General features: G+C 33.1%; 1 protein-coding gene across 1 annotated transcript; it reads left to right on the forward strand.

Annotated features, from left to right (window-relative positions):
* Positions 1–13,487: 13,487 nt before the first annotated feature.
* LOC131167430 (peroxidase 21-like) lies at positions 13,488–15,078 on the forward strand. The gene is made up of 5 exons (XM_058126236.1): positions 13,488–13,545; positions 13,656–13,804; positions 14,096–14,284; positions 14,367–14,532; positions 14,672–15,078. Exons 1-5 carry the CDS (start codon positions 13,488–13,490, stop codon positions 15,076–15,078), a joined length of 969 nt encoding a protein of 322 aa, XP_057982219.1.
* Positions 15,079–16,193: the final 1,115 nt, after the last annotated feature.

Here is a 16,193-nt window from a genome sequence, read left to right on the forward strand (position 1 = left end):
TTTTTTCCCTTCCAACTTCTATTTTCCCCTTCTTTATCATTATTTAAAATACCACAATTTTTTCGGGTCATTACATGTAGCATATAGCATATCATAAAGGCATGTAAGCATGTAGCATATAGGCTTTCATTCTCAAATATCTTTTTCTTAATCAAGGTACCTATGTAATAAGCTCAATTTGATATTTTCTTAAGTTAAACCTTGTAAAAATCATCATATGATTTTGGCCAACAATGTTATTTGTGTTTGTTATAATAAGCTCTTAAATTCATCTTTAAGTTTTTCTATTTCAACTAGTTCATTTGTTGATCATGAATTAAGTTACTTACTCAATTTTTAAAGGGTGAATGACTTAATCCATGGAGTTTTTCATTTATGAACTAATCTTTCATCTTGGTACCCGTACTTTCTTGGGTTCAGTTGGTTTAATAAAAGATGTTTCCTTAATTCTCCATACGTGTTTAGTTTTCACACCCTTTCTCTTAAATGGACATTCAAACTTTATATGTCCCTTTTTCTTACATTGATAACATATGGTGTTAGTGTAGGCATTAGAAGATGTGCTAGCATAATCTTTGGAGTCTTTTGAAAAGTAACCCATGTAAAGATTTTTTTTCTTTTTATTTTCAACCCCATTAAATCTAATGCCTTCTTTGTTTAAGGACATCCTTTGTGAGCCTATCATTTTGTCAAAGTTTTCCTTTCCTTTTATGAAGTCATAAATGATCTTTTCTTTATCTTCAATTTGATTTTTGAGATCATTTATCTTCATATTTTTCTGGTCATCAATCTTCTTTTTTGATTTCTCTAATTCTTGAGATAATTTTCTAATTTTATCCTCTAATTTAGAAATATATATATATATATATATATATATATATATTTCTCATATTCCATAGAAAATAGGGATCGAAGGTCTTCTATCATCTTTTCATTTTTGCTTTCAAGTTTCTTGATTTTTAAATCTTTTTCATTTTCAGCAAAATTTTTAGCTTCTAATTCTTTTATTGTAGCATCATACTTATTTTTTATTTTCATGAGTTTTGAGTCTTTATCATTTTCAGCAATCTTACTTGATTCCAGTTCTTTCATTATTCCATCGATTTTGTTTTTCAATGGTGTGTTTTGTTTAGTTACTTTGATTAGCATCTTATGTACTTTGAATAAATCATTTTGATGTTCTTCATAAGATGACATGTACTCATTATCATATTTATTAGATGAATCACTATCATATTCATTATCTGATTTGGATGAGAAGCTTCCCTCATCGTCCCATACCATAAAACAAGTATAAGCAACCTCTTGGTCTCTTGATTTATATTCCGAACTACTTGTACTATCCCAAGTAGTGGCTTTCATGGACGTTTTTTTTTTCTTCTTAGATTCTTTCTTTAGTAATGGACATTCCAATTTTATATGTCCAACTTTATTGCAATTATAACATGTAGGAGTTTTATTTTTGGATTTCTTTTTGCTAATTTCTTCTTCTTTTGATTCGGAGTCTTGGTTTCTTCTTTTGAATTTGTTTCTCTTTCTTAGTATCCTTGCTAGCTTTTTAGATATGAATGCTACTTTATCTTCATCCATTTCTTCTTCACTACTAGAGTTTTCTTTTGAGACTTTGAAGGCCATTGTTTCTTGGGCTTTGGTTTTACCATTCCTTTCATTCATTGCCATTTCGTATGTGAGGAGAGAACCTATTAGCTCATCTAAAGAAGTGTTTTTAAGGTTTCTTCCTTCAGTTATCGTAGTGGCTTTTGATTCCCATATAGGTAGTAGCCCTCTAAGAATTTTCCTTATCATCTCATAAGTAGTGTAGGTTTTTCCTAAGGCATTTAGGGAATTTATTATGTGAGTGAACCTAGTGAACATGCAAGTTATAGATTCATCTGAGTTCATCTTAAAAGCTTCATATTCACTTGTAAGCATATCGATCCTATTATCTCTAACATTTATAGTGCCTTTGCAAGTGACTTCTAACTTGACCCATATTTCCTTAGCTGATTTGCAAGCCATTACTCTATTAAATTCATTAGCATCTAAAACACAATATAAAACATTCATAGCACTAGAGTTTACTTGCAACATCTTATGATCTAAGTTTGTTATATCATTTTTCTCCTTGGGAACTTGTTTTTCATCAACTAGTTTAAAAGTAATTTGGTCACCATCCATAACAACCTCCCAAACTTTTCAATTTATAGTTTGAAGATAGATTTGCATTCGTTTTTTCCAAAAAGTGTAGTTCAAACCACAAAAGCTGGATGACCCAGTTGAAGATTGTCCCTCTCCAAAGGGAGTTACGCCTATGTGAGCCATTAGGATGTTTTTATAGCTAGATTTGCTATAATCCCGCTCTGATACCAATTGAAAAGCAAGGTGTAGTTCCAAGAGGGGGGGGGGTGAATTGGATTTTAAAACTTTCTTTTAATTCCTATGAGGACTTTTTCTTGGTTAATCAATTTTAGACTTGTTTGTTTAATTTACCAATCACACAAGAACTTAGTTCTTTTAATCCACAACACTATTGTTTAACCAAACAAGTAATCAATTATTCAACCAAACCAATCAATCAAGCACAATATTCAAACCAAACAGTCATAAAACATTCAATCAAGGTATACGTTGCAACTTAATAAAAATTCTCAGCTTGTGTGCAGCCCTGTTGTTAAAGCAATCCTTTGATAATGAATTAGCTTTCTCAATCAACACAACATTCACACTCTTCCCCAAATTCATAATTCAAATAAACTCTTAGTTAATTTATTTTTGGGTGTTTAACCAAATAATGTACTCCCTTTTGGTTTCTGCAAAATATGGCTTAACCAACGTACTCCTTTTCGGTTTCCATAATCCCAAATCAAAATTGAACCTTAAGTTTATTTAACTTCAAAATTACGTAGTTTGTATGATATCCAATTAAACCATCCACACAATTAATTAAATGTGCTGAAAAAAAAGAGTAAGGGAAAGTGAGAGTGAGATCGGAATTTTTATGAGGTTCGGCTCATACCCAACCTACGTCATCGCCTTTGGCAAACCACCAAAGGATTACTAAAATTAGTTCCTTTTCCGGGCGGAACAACACTGGTTACAACACTCCTTCAGTAGGTTGGAGCCCGCCTCTCCAAACGATGTACCATCATTCGGGCACTACTTCAATTAGGCTAGAACTCGCCTCTTTAGGAAATATCCCCTTGCTTAGCCAAGGATCGAAGTAATCCTTGGAATTTTCAATCTACAAGATACAAATCAAATATTTGTGTACAAAGAATTGCTCACACAAAGAGCTGATTAGTACAACAATTCAGCACTATAATATACTTCAAAGTAAATAACACTATGGAATTTAACTTGAAGCTCAAGGGAGTATATCACCGATTAATTCTTTCAATGATTGAAAGATTTAGAATTTATAGCACAAGATTGGTGAGTAGAATTAGCAAGACCTCAGTAAGCTTCGTGCAAGTTAAGAGTAAGAGAGAGCCTTGAGAATTTGAGAGCAATTGAGAGAGATTTTGAATGCTGCTGAATTTAATTCTTGGTTCTATTAATTCAATGAACTCGAGGCTTATTTATAAACTTGAAAAGGTATGTAACTTGATCCCCAAGTGACTTGAATTATTCCTCAAGTTTTCACAAAGTTTGAGCCCCAAGCAATATCTTTTTAAAAAATTTGTCCATTATAGAAAATTAAAATCAGCCGCGTGACAGTTGACTGTCACTTTTGGTCAGTTGGCTGTCTAGTTATTTTAAAGGGGCAGCAGGGTGGTAGTCACCTGACATAAGACGAACAGGCGATTGAGAGTGCAACAACAGGCTTCTATAAGAACATGGACAGTCGGCTGTCAAGCTGTTAACTTCCAGCACCTTTTAGTATTTTTGTCATAACGTTTTTAATGTAACTCCAAATTTGACAATATTGGTTTCAAAAGAAAGCTAAGAGAAAATACTACAACTTTAATGTTGAACACTTTTTAAAATATGGAGTTTTTGATAGAGAAAAATGCACCTTAATGAGGATGTATAAAAAATGACAGCAATTCAGAAATCCTTTTTTTGGTGCTTTTCATTCCAAAAATGATTCTAATCTTTTTGAAATAATTTTTTAACCTTATAAAAATATTTTCCAAGTATATTGAAAGGTATTTAGGTCCAAGAAATTAACATAAGAGTTTCATGCATCCATATTAAAATTCTTTGAAGTACTTACATGAAATATCTTATAGACTCTTTCAAATTTTCAATTCTTGAAGTCCTTGAAGTCTTTATGCTTGTTTCATCTTTTTTTGAGCTTTAATCAAGTTCTCTTTAATCCTCATGTTCTCATGATCTTCAAGTTTTATCTTTAAATTCATTTTTGAATCCATGCTTTGAGCATTATATTGATCATCCTTCTTTGAAGTATAAGCTTTCGTGAATTCTTCTGAACACTTGTCCTTGCATTCATCATTGAATCTTGAAATGACATCACTTAACCAAATATGTTAAGTTCTACTTATTTGTTAGCATCAAAATAAGATGTTAACCCTTTTAAGGCCAACAAGTATTAGTGACGGTTTGGAATTAGTTGCCATAACTGTAGTTACTAATAATTATTAGGGGCAAATTTTACAAACCGTCACTAATAATAGAGTATTAGTGAGGGATTATAACTATTACAAAAAATCCTAATACCATCACTATAAATTCTACATTGGCTCAACTCAAAATCGTCACTAATAGTAGAGTATTAGTGACGAATTTATAACTGTCACTAATACTTTGAAATTCGTCACTAGTACTTTACTATTAGTAACGGTTTTGAAACATTCACTAATACTTAAAACCATCACTAATAATATACTATTAGTGACAAATTTAAAACCCTCACTAACTCTGAAATTTGTCACTAACACTTTACTATTAGTGACGGTTTTGAAAACTTCACTAATATTTTGAAATTCGTTACTAATACTCTACTGCTAGTGACAATTTTGAAACCTTCACTAATACTTAAAAAATGAACAATTATTAGTGACGGTTTTAAAACTGTCACTAATAAATTAAAATTAATAATTTTTTAATCATTAATTTCGATAAAAAAATATGTAATTACATTTTTGCATACATAACATTAAACCATAATTACTAAAAAATTCATAAATTATTCAAAATTCTATTTCAAAAGCAAATACAAATACAAATACATTATACAAATTCAATTAAAATACAGAAATTCCATCTGTTCAGATAAAAATTTTAAAAAAAATTAAAAATTCAAATTCAAATACAAATACATTATAAAAATTTAAATTAAAATATAGAAATTCCATCTATTTAGATAACAAAAAAAAAAAAATATACAAAAAAATAATCAAAAGCTGCTTCCAACTGTGGTGTATGACATCGTGCAGATGTGGTGACAGTTGCAAACCCAACAAATTAAGAGTTATAAAAAAAATAAGTATACGATTTTTTAACATATATGCATACGTACCATAAGTATCAATGATTTGATAGCAAAATAATCAGATATTCGGACACTAATGCGAAAGAAAAAACTGGAAAAAAAAAAAAAAAAAAAACTCGAGAGAAGTATAGTAATTTAAGTGCGGTTATGGGAAACGTACATCGAAGGAATTATTGATGAGTTCGCAAAAACATTTAGTCATTCGGTACATTATGGATAGGAATATGCAATGTTGTTCACATAAAGGATGAAGTTTAATATTCATTTAACTTTCACTCATCCTTTCAAAAATATTTTAACATTTATTTTATCATAATTATCATTGTACATGGTTTTATTTTTGAAAAATTTTAATGAAATTTCGGCAGCATGCCCTTTGTAAATTGGATATTTTCTTATAAAACTTGTACCTGAAACCTGATTGTTTTTCAACAAATAAATCATTTCAAGCATGTAGCAACCTAAATCTACTACCAGTATGCAATTCACAATATATTGCATCAGTCATGCAGTTGGCATTTGTCGTGACGTTCCCGGGTGGAATGAGATGAATAAAAAATATATTATTTTGATTTTCGAGTAAAAATTTTTGATTTTCGAGTAAAAATAGAAATGGAGTCACCACTAACCTTTTAGTATGGTTAGAAACACTTGATTACTATCAAATTAAGGGTAGAATCGGCTTGCGTTATCAGAGATGGGTTTGGGGGTACGGTTACGTGAGGGGAAGGTATTCACACCCCCTACATGCCCGTTCTTATGAATGGTACCAGATTAGTAAAAAATTATCCCAAAATCAATTTAATAAGCCTTTAAAATTACTCCCTTTTTAAAATTATAAAACAAATACCTGAAAAAAAACTAACATAAAAGTATTCCCTCGGAACCAGGGCATATCGTGCTTCGAAAAATTTTATATTCTAAGAGAGGTACAAAGGGAAGTAGAAGCGTAGTTGATCTATTGCAAAATAGAAAATCAAAGTGCTGACATCCTAATAAAGGCACTTTCGAAGATTAGACATGAATTCTTGAGGTAGAAGCTTGGTGTATACAGCTCCAGAGTTAAGGAGGAGTGTTGACTAACGTGACTCATGAAACTTAATCAGTTTTATTTGTTATTATTCTTTATGATTAATCATTTATTTATACTAATTTTTAAGCACTTAGCCATTGTGCTTGTTGCAGCCAAAAATTGAACTACCTTCACCATCCCTGATCACGACCACCTGAAAATAGATAAATAAGCAAGGCTTGAAGGACCCGGGGTGTACTCCGGGAGATCGCTCCGATGCCTAAGTCAGGGATTGGCTTGAGAGGTTTTTTATGCAACAGTAAAGCAGAGTTTAGAAGGAGATACCTTAATCTATTCTCTGAATCCCCATTTATAGTGATGGAATTTGACCTAAGGGTGATAAGTCATTTATTAGCAAATTATGGCGCACGCATGAATCGCTCCGGTTGTTATAACGTTGGTGTAGATTGTCCTAGTCATCATGGAGCTGGCGTCAATTGCTCTGCCTGAGCAGTTGACTTAGGTGGTAATTGCCCTCATCAATGTTGGGCTCTAGTCTTCTTTGGACATATGGTAAGTGATATATTTGAGGTATATTAGTTGTCTCCCTTTTAGTTTCGAATTTTTGAAACTAGCTTCCAAATTTCGAAAGTTGTATTATTTTTATATTTAGTTTTTTGTCGAGCAACTCTTCTTAAGGCATTTTGGGATGCTTGTGGCTTCATGAGTCATGCTCTTCTTTTTTTTTTTTTTTCGTTTATGGCCTAATGAGCTGTGATCATATTTTGGGCAGTCTTCTGGCCTAACGAGCATTGCTCGTCAGTTAGGCCGATTCTTCCTTGCCTAATGAGTCGTGCTCTTTTTTTGGACAGTCTTCTGGCCTCAAGAGCATTGCTCATCAGTTGGGCTGATTCTTCCTTGCCTAATGATTCGTGCTCATTTTTTGGGCAGTCTTCTGGCCTCACGAGTGTTGCTCATCAGTTGGGCCGATTTTTCTTTGCCTAATGAGTTGTGCTCATTTTTTTGGGCAGTCTTCTGGCCTTACGAATGTTGCTCGTCAGTTGGGCCGATTCTTCCTTGCTTGATAAGTTGTGCTCATTTTTTGGGCTATATCTTCAGTAACATTTTGATAATTTGTGATGCCAGGATGGTTGTTCAATTTGACAGGTTCTTGTAGTTTTGATTTCATTGGGGTTAAAGATGTGAGTTCTAGTATTTTTCAATATCAATTAGGATTCTTAATCGGTTCGGGATGGATTTGTTTCAAAGGGTTTGGATGTGTATGCACCAAGTGTTCAATTATTTGTGGCAAAGGGAACTGCAACTAAGCGTGCAATATTATAGATTTCGCAGACTATTTTTGTGTTATCTGTGTCATATGTGGGGTCTATAAACTTAGATTATTTGATTGTATCCCAGTTGATTCGTGAGTCCCATGTTGGATGGGGTTGTGAATGCAGTGGCAGATTGAAGTTTAAGATTGAGATCTGCAAGATGTCTACCATTGACGATGGTAATCTTGTTACTGTTTGTTTTGATTATGGAGTGGATTATTCAGCTAATTAGGCTCCAGGTGCTTGATTGAATGTCACTAAGAAGCTCAGTTTTGTTATTTGGGGTTTTGCCGATTGCAGTTGCTACAATTATGTAATTTCAATGTGCATTGCAATTTCAACTCAAATTTCCAATTGTAATTTCAAATTCACTGTTTAGAGCACTATTCAGTGCACATGAATGTGTAAGAGTCATTATTGCTAACCCCATGGTGCATTCAGCTAACCCATTGGATTTTTAAAGCTTGGATCTATTTATTTGACTGGCAGTGTAGCTGTCATGACCCCACTATGCATTTGGTGCATAGGTTACTGTTCAATCAATTAAATAACTTGAACATCCTATTCATTATTATTAGTCATTACGGCGGAGCTCTTCAAGTGTTGAAACTAAGACATCTATTTGATTTTTTTTTTTTTTAGAATTATTATTGTATGATGGAGAAAAAATCATACCTTGAGAATATGCACATTGGCTAAATAAATTTTATGCATAGAAACATCAATTGTAGTCAGATTCATATTAGATTCGGAATTTCCCAATATCGCAAGTTGGGTCCCGGTTATTCGTCCTTCAATTTTCTTACTTGGCTTCTTCAACATGAGTAAAGCGCCATTGACATTCTTGAACATAATAAATTCGTACCCTTTAATTTTCCCATTGACCTTGCTAAGAATCACGACGGCTTCTTCGAGGTTACCGCAGGTGGAGAAGAGATTGTGGAGGTTCTTGATGGTAGTGTCCCATCCAATGCCGCAAATGAAGAGTTTGCGCTGGGTAGGGTCTTAATTGGTGATGGATCGGATGGCATCAAGTACGTCTAGGTGTCAGACTATGGCATTTCAGACGATCTTAATCGAGCTAATGCATCGACCTTCAATTATCTAATGTAGTCATGATCAAGGATTGAAAGAGAAAACCTCTCAAGAAGTTCCCACAGACGGCACCAACTATTGCAGCCAAAAATTGAACTACCTTCACGAACCCTGATCACAACCAGCTGAAAAGAGAAAAATAAGCAAGGCTTGAAGGACCTCGGGTGTACTCTGGGGGATCGCTTCGATGCCTAAGTCAGGGATTGGCTTGAGAGGTTTTTTATGCAACAGTAAAGTAGAGTTTAGAAGGAGATACCTTAATCTCTTCTCTGAATCCCCATTTATAGTGATGGAATTTGACTCAAGGGTGATAAGTCATTTATTAGTGAATTATGGCGCAAGCGTGAATCGTTCTGGTTGTTATAACATTGGCGTAGATTGCTCTAATCATCATGGAGCTAGCATCAATTGCTCTGCCTGAGCAGTTGACTTAGGTGGTAATTGCCCTCATCAATGTTGGACTCTAGTCTCCTTTGGACTTATGGTAAGTGGTATATTTGGGGTATATTAGTGCTCAACATGTAATAGATTTTTCTGCAATTCGATTTTCATTATGCTGCATAAATAGATAGTTTGTTGCTCAATAAAATTTAGTTTCTACAGTCTCTAAATTAGCATCTCTTATTATTCTTAATCTTTAGTTTCTAAAAAATCCAACAAAGGCCCAGAGTTTGCTGAACTAGAATTGCACTTTGTCTTTCTTTGGTCTAGAACCATACCCACGATGTAGAATCTCACTTGGGAAGAATTTCCTCAGTTGCTTTCAAGGCTGGGAGTATAATGATCTGTATCCTTTTCTTTGTAATCTCATTTTGCTTTCTTCTTGCTGATGTATAAGCTCTCTAGTTTGAAAGCATCTTGCTGTCAAACCTTTATTTTTGCTTTGCAAACATGGATCACCTTATTTTACCATTAAAATAAAAGAAAAGAGTAATAGGAACTCAAATGTTATTGCCTGTTGATGTATGTAGATGCCAAGGCCACTAGATTAAAAACAACTTCTTTCCTTGTAGAAGAGAAATTGTGTTAATGTCTTGGATGCATTACCTTTGTAGAAACAATTATTCAAATGCATTCTGAATTGGAAACTCTATCCTAATTTTTTTTGGAAATTTTTAAAATTTAAAATGAAATTTTATTGGCTAAAGTTTTTTTTTTCTTTTTTTTTGGTTCTATTGGCTACTTATTATTGTATGTGTTTTAAAGAAATAGTAAAAAAAATTTCAATTGGGTTGTGCTAAATTCTGTAAAATCAAGTCAATTTTGATTGAATGATTTGGGAATGACGAAAAATTTTAATAATTAAGTACAACCGTGATCTTTTCGTGACCAAGGATTTTAATATTTTTTAAAATTTTGAAATAAAATTTCTTGGCTAAAATTTGTTATTTTTTATTGTTGGCTATTTATTATTGTGTGCTTTTAGAAATAATAATAAAAAAATTATAATTAATTGTGTGGTGCTAGATTTAAATTTATGTTAAATTTATGTTGGTTGAAACATTTGTTTTTATGATTCCTTAGATATTTTTATTATTTTTGTGTTTTAAAAAATAACTGTATATAGTGTTACATTTGGTTAAGGAATCAAGTAAATTTTGAAAATTATATGATTAGGAGATTGAGAAAATTTTAAAAATTAAATCTAACAATAATCTTTCTCAAATGAGGGATTTTAACATTTTGGAATGCCCAAAAAACAAAAGGAATTGTTGTCATAATTTCGACACTATTAAGCCTTACGGTAACTGGAATAAGCATTATTTGGATCTTGAAATAAAATGACAATATTTGATTTTTTACCTAATCACGTGTTCCTCTAAAAGCATTTCTTTTTATAAAATGAATTACTTTTAGTTTTACAAATATTTTTATGAAATTGTATTTCGTACATGGCATGGGATCTTTACTAGCTAGCATTGGAGTTTCTATCGGAAGTAATTTATTGTAAGAAATTTTTAAAAAATTTTTAAAAAAAGTTGCTTTTAAAAGAACACATATCATGTGCACGACACAGAGTCCATAGTATATATGAGAGGTCTAATTCGTACGGAGAAGATGAGTATTCCAAGTCTTCATTTTCAATTGTCATCATTTGGCTCTTTTATGTTTTTCTCGGATTTTTGTTTTGTAGGTAATTGACATCAGTTCGCAGATTATTTGTTATTTGTTTGTATTTTTGGTTTATTATATATGGACATGTTTAGTTTGGTTTAATTGGTTAATGGTATGAGTTTTGATAGGCTAGTTTTGGTTTTTGCTGCTTGGGCCGGTTTTGATATTTTATTTGTAAATCCCTTGTAGCACGTTGTTCCTCCGTCATAAGTGAGGGCTATCACTAAATTTTGAAATTTTGCAAAAAAACAAAAAAAACAAAAAAAAAGAAGATGCTTTTAGAAGAATACATATCATATGCACGACATAGAGTCCCTGGTATATATTTTTTAATTTTATAATTTAAAAATATAAATATAAATTTTTTTTATTGAAAAAGCAAATATATTATTTAATAATTTAATTTAAATTTATTTGTAAAATTATATATCGTGTATAGCATGGGTTCTACTAGTATATATACCTTATTGAAATTGAATTGTCTAGTGTGGTTATATTTTAAAACTCTTGAAGATAAGACAATAGTGAATCACATGCCAAATTCATGAAGTTTGGCGCTTCATTGCCTCGTATTTATTTTGAAAATTAAAGATTTAAAAGTTTGGTCCTCAATTTTATGACATAGGTGAGGTATTCAATTAGTTGGACAAATTTCAATATAAAAGTTTCAATTATTGTTTGGAAACATAACTATCAAATTATTATTTTAAAGTTGTGTAAATTTGAATGAAATTTAATGTAATTTTATATTACAATTATTTTGATACACACAAATTCAAATTCAATATTCAAACTCAATCCAAACTCTCAAATTCAATATGCAACTCTTATGGGGCTTATTATGTAGTTCATATATTTATGTGTATAAAAAATTAAGGTTGATTACTATTTATGTTGCGTTTGGATGCATGAATTTCATATCTTATATTTACATTTTGTATCAATTTGAATAAAATTCAATAGAAGTTTACTTAATTTTATTTAAATTCACAAATTCAAATTCTAAGTTTTAAAATTTTCACTCCCAAACTTATGATATATAATTGTTAATTTGGATCTTTGCAAGGAGAAGTGACCATCATTCATTCTCAATATTCATCCAATCTTAATACATACATCTTCTACCGTCGAGCCGGGTTGGCTCAAGTGGTAAGGATGACTTGTGATTATGGTGAGCCCAAGGTCACGGATTCGATAACCCCTCGAGAGTTTACCCCGATGAATTACTAGGGGTGCTTCAAAGGACGAACGACTTTTACCCCCCAAATTCAGTGCTGCACCATGGTGTCCAAAAATAGATTTACCATTGATACAATCCTGACCACCACTTAAGTTAATTGGATGTACAATCACTAGATGAAATTATTGATTGTCTGTTCATCAATATAATGAATTCAACCTAATTTGGCGTGACGCAACACTCCACATCAAAAGGCTAATAAGTCCCTTCAAATCATTTTTATTTACCTTTAAAATGTGTACTAGGATAAAACTTCATGTTCGTTTAAATGTGATGTAAACTTTCATAGTATATATATATATATACACCAAATAAACCACATGCATATACGTTTGCTTATCGAGTTACTTGGGACGGTGGTTGTTGGGTAGGCTGCCTAAACCACTAGCTGTTGTATTTTGGGAAGATGACTTTGTATATAATTTAGTTCTCACAAGTGCAGCTTTAGTGATGGGTTGAAGCACTTAAAAATGAATGAATGTGCATATATGTAGTTGACATAAGATTAATTATTATTACCACGCAAGCATTATATTTAACTCATGTGAAGAAAAGAAACCAAAAACTATATTTACGATGGAAGAACTCTTAATCAACTTAATTTAATTAATTCCGGCGAGTGGGTTGTCGACAATCGTGGGATTATGGATGATGCTGAGTCAGTCTTATGTGATTGTTCCAAATCGCAATAGTCAACTAGAAATCAGGATTTTTAAAATCTTTTCAAGTACACAGAATCACTTAATCCGGCCCTCAATCATATATCTTCTCTTCCCATGCACAAAAAGACAACAATTAAAAAAATTGCATTTAAAAATCCCATATACCAAACCTATAAGGGAAAACAGGTATGAAGTCTCAAATCGGAGGAATTAATATATATAATAAGTCCTTAATTGGGACCCCCTCCTTAGTGCTAACAAAGCCTTTGCAAGATTATATTTGGAGAAGACTTCAAGTCCTACCAATGCAGCTAGCTAGCTAGGTCAATCCCAAACGATGTATATATAAAGGAAGAAGTGTTAACTTCACAGAAAGGTCTCAAAGCAGGAGTGTGATCGTGGAGAGGCCTCATCTGCAATTCATCTTCCAATATTCCTGCAGTGTCTGTGAGCACTGCACTGCACTGCACTCCATCCATCTTTTGCTTCCCACAAACACCACCTCAAGGAGCTTATTAGTTTATATATAGCAGCTTTATTAGTTTATTGCTCGTGACTGAAGAGCAGATTAGAAATGGCCATCAACTTCTTCGTCTTCCTCTTGTTTCCCTTACTCCTCATGTTTCACTCTGGTATATATATATATACATATATTTATAGTTCTTTATAAACGTTTATTTTCCCTATATGTATATATATTAAATACTAAATGTAAATATATATGTATCGTACGTATATATAGGTGAAAGTGAGCTGCAGTTAAATTACTACTCGAGCAGTTGCCCTAGAGCCGAGGAAATAGTCAAAGAAGAAGTCACAAAACTCTTCCAGCGACGTGATAACACTGCTATTTCTTGGCTTAGATTTCTCTTTCACGACTGTATGGTTAAGGTACGTATAGACTACATATACATGGTAGCGATCCATGACACCACATAGTTAGGGAATGTTTCCTTTGACATCTTCCACGAAGGGAGCCCAGCCCATGTAGGGGTCTCCAAATGATTTGGACATGAGCCCTTTGTCTGGTTTTATTGATTTCTCCCGGTGATCCATGACACCACATAATCAAATATTTATATCTAATTATTCTGCATGCATGTATATTTTATTTGTATATTTATTATTTATATCACACAAACACACAAATATATTTACAAGTTGATGCATGCATGCTTGCAGTCATGCGATGCGTCATTCTTGTTGACCAAGGGTGAGGGAATGGAACCAGAGAAGGAGTCCCCGAGGAGCTTTGGTATAAGAGATTTCAGGTTTCTCAATCAAATCAAAGAAGCCGTAGAGAAGGAATGCCCATCCACTGTGTCTTGCGCTGATACTCTTGCCCTTTCTGCCAGAGAAGCTATTGTCTTGGTTTGCTCTCTCTCTCTCTCTCTCTCTCTCTCTGTCTGTCTCTCTCTCTCTCTCTCTCTCAATTGAACTTTTTATTTTACAGTTAGGAGGAACACGCATAGACATGAGACTGGGACGAAGGGACACCCTGCAAAATCATGCAAAGGAGATTGAAGATTATATACCAAATCACAACGACTCCTTGACCTTGGTGCTTTCCCGTTTCCAATCTATCGGCATTGATGCTGAAAGAACAGTTGCTCTTTTAGGTCCACCATTTATCTTACTTTGTGTTTCGTTTCCCACTTCAGTATATGCCATTATGTCATTCCCAATTCTCCAAAGATCAAATGAAGACCCAAATAATTTTCATGGTTTACTAAAGTTTGATTTTACATATATATCCAGGAGCTCACTCTGTTGGTCGAGTTCACTGTGTGAACCTGGTGCACAGGCTCTACCCAACAGTGGATCCGACGTTGGACCCAGAACATGCTGAATACCTTAAAAGGCGGTGCCGAGATCCGAGCCCAGGTCGGAAGGCAGTGCAATATGCAAGGAATGATCTTGAAACGCCATTTGTCATTGATAACAATTACCACAAGAACCTCTTAAAGCAGAAGGGACTATTAGTGATAGATCAACAATTGGCTTCGGATCCAACCACGCTTCCCTTTGTTGAGAAGATGGCTTCGAATGATAGTTACTTCCATGAACAATTTGCAAGAGCCATTCTCCTGTTATCAGAGAATAATCCACTTCCAAGTGACCAAGGAGAGATCAGAAAGGATTGCCGCTACGTCAACAACGAGTAAAAAATAAATTATTGTAACCAAGTTTGACTAATATGGCTCCTCCCATGCTTTAAAATTTATGAACATTAGAGTAGTTTCATGAAATTACTGTTTCGCAACTATATTAAAAAAAATAAATGTTATCTTTGCTTAAACATATTGCTCCTTTTACACGAACTATGCACACTAATTAATAATGGCACTTGCAGTAAACATACTGTACAATACTTTTGCCTAGTTTTGGAGAAAGGTTTTCGGTAGCTATGGAGAAGACCCTATATATACAAAATAATAAAAATAAAATAAGAATTGACAAGTCATACACACACGTACAGTAATTTGTCGATCGTTTAAAATTTTATTATTTTGGCAACTAAACCCTTAAAAGTTTGATGCTCACTTTTTATGACAAATAAGTCCACAAGTTGCAATTGTCTATATAAAAATATAAGTTTCTCAATGTTTTGACTTCTGCAAAAGGAAGAAGATGTTGAGAATTCTACTTGTGAGTTTGTCTCGCAATAGAAAAATTGAGTGGATGATGGGTACTTATATACATGGTTAGGTCCCCAATCCAACATGTTTAAAATATTGGGTCAAGTTGATACTCACTCATGTGTATTAAGCCTACCCATGAAAATTCCACTGAAGGTAACAGAAGATACTAGGAATCTTTGCAAACTTGATTTAGAGAAAGCCTTTGATAAAGTTAGCTGGGAGTGTCTGCTGCATTCTACGAAAAGCATGGGATTCAGAGCAAAGTAGAGAAACTAGATTTATTCCTGTATTTCCACAGCTTTCTTTTCGTTAAAGGTGAACCTAAAGATTTCTTTTATAGCTCTCAAGGCCTGAGGGAAGGAGACACACTTTTCTCCTTATTCACAATGGTCATGGAAATCTTATCTCAATTTCTAGTCAAACCTAATCAACTCAACCTTATTACAGGGGTCTCCTTAATTTTCAAAATGTTATGACCATCTTACCATCTCCCACCTCATGTTTGCCGATGATACCTTGATTTTTTACAAACCTTTGCCAAAGGAACTGAAATGGCAGCGCACAACTATGTTATGCTTTGAAGTTGCATCGATATCAAAATAAATTTGGCAAAAAGTAAGATCTACCATACATTGACA

Source organism: Malania oleifera, chromosome 11 (genome assembly GCF_029873635.1).
Source record: "Malania oleifera isolate guangnan ecotype guangnan chromosome 11, ASM2987363v1, whole genome shotgun sequence".
In the NCBI taxonomy this organism is placed as follows: Eukaryota; Viridiplantae; Streptophyta; class Magnoliopsida; order Santalales; family Ximeniaceae; genus Malania; species Malania oleifera.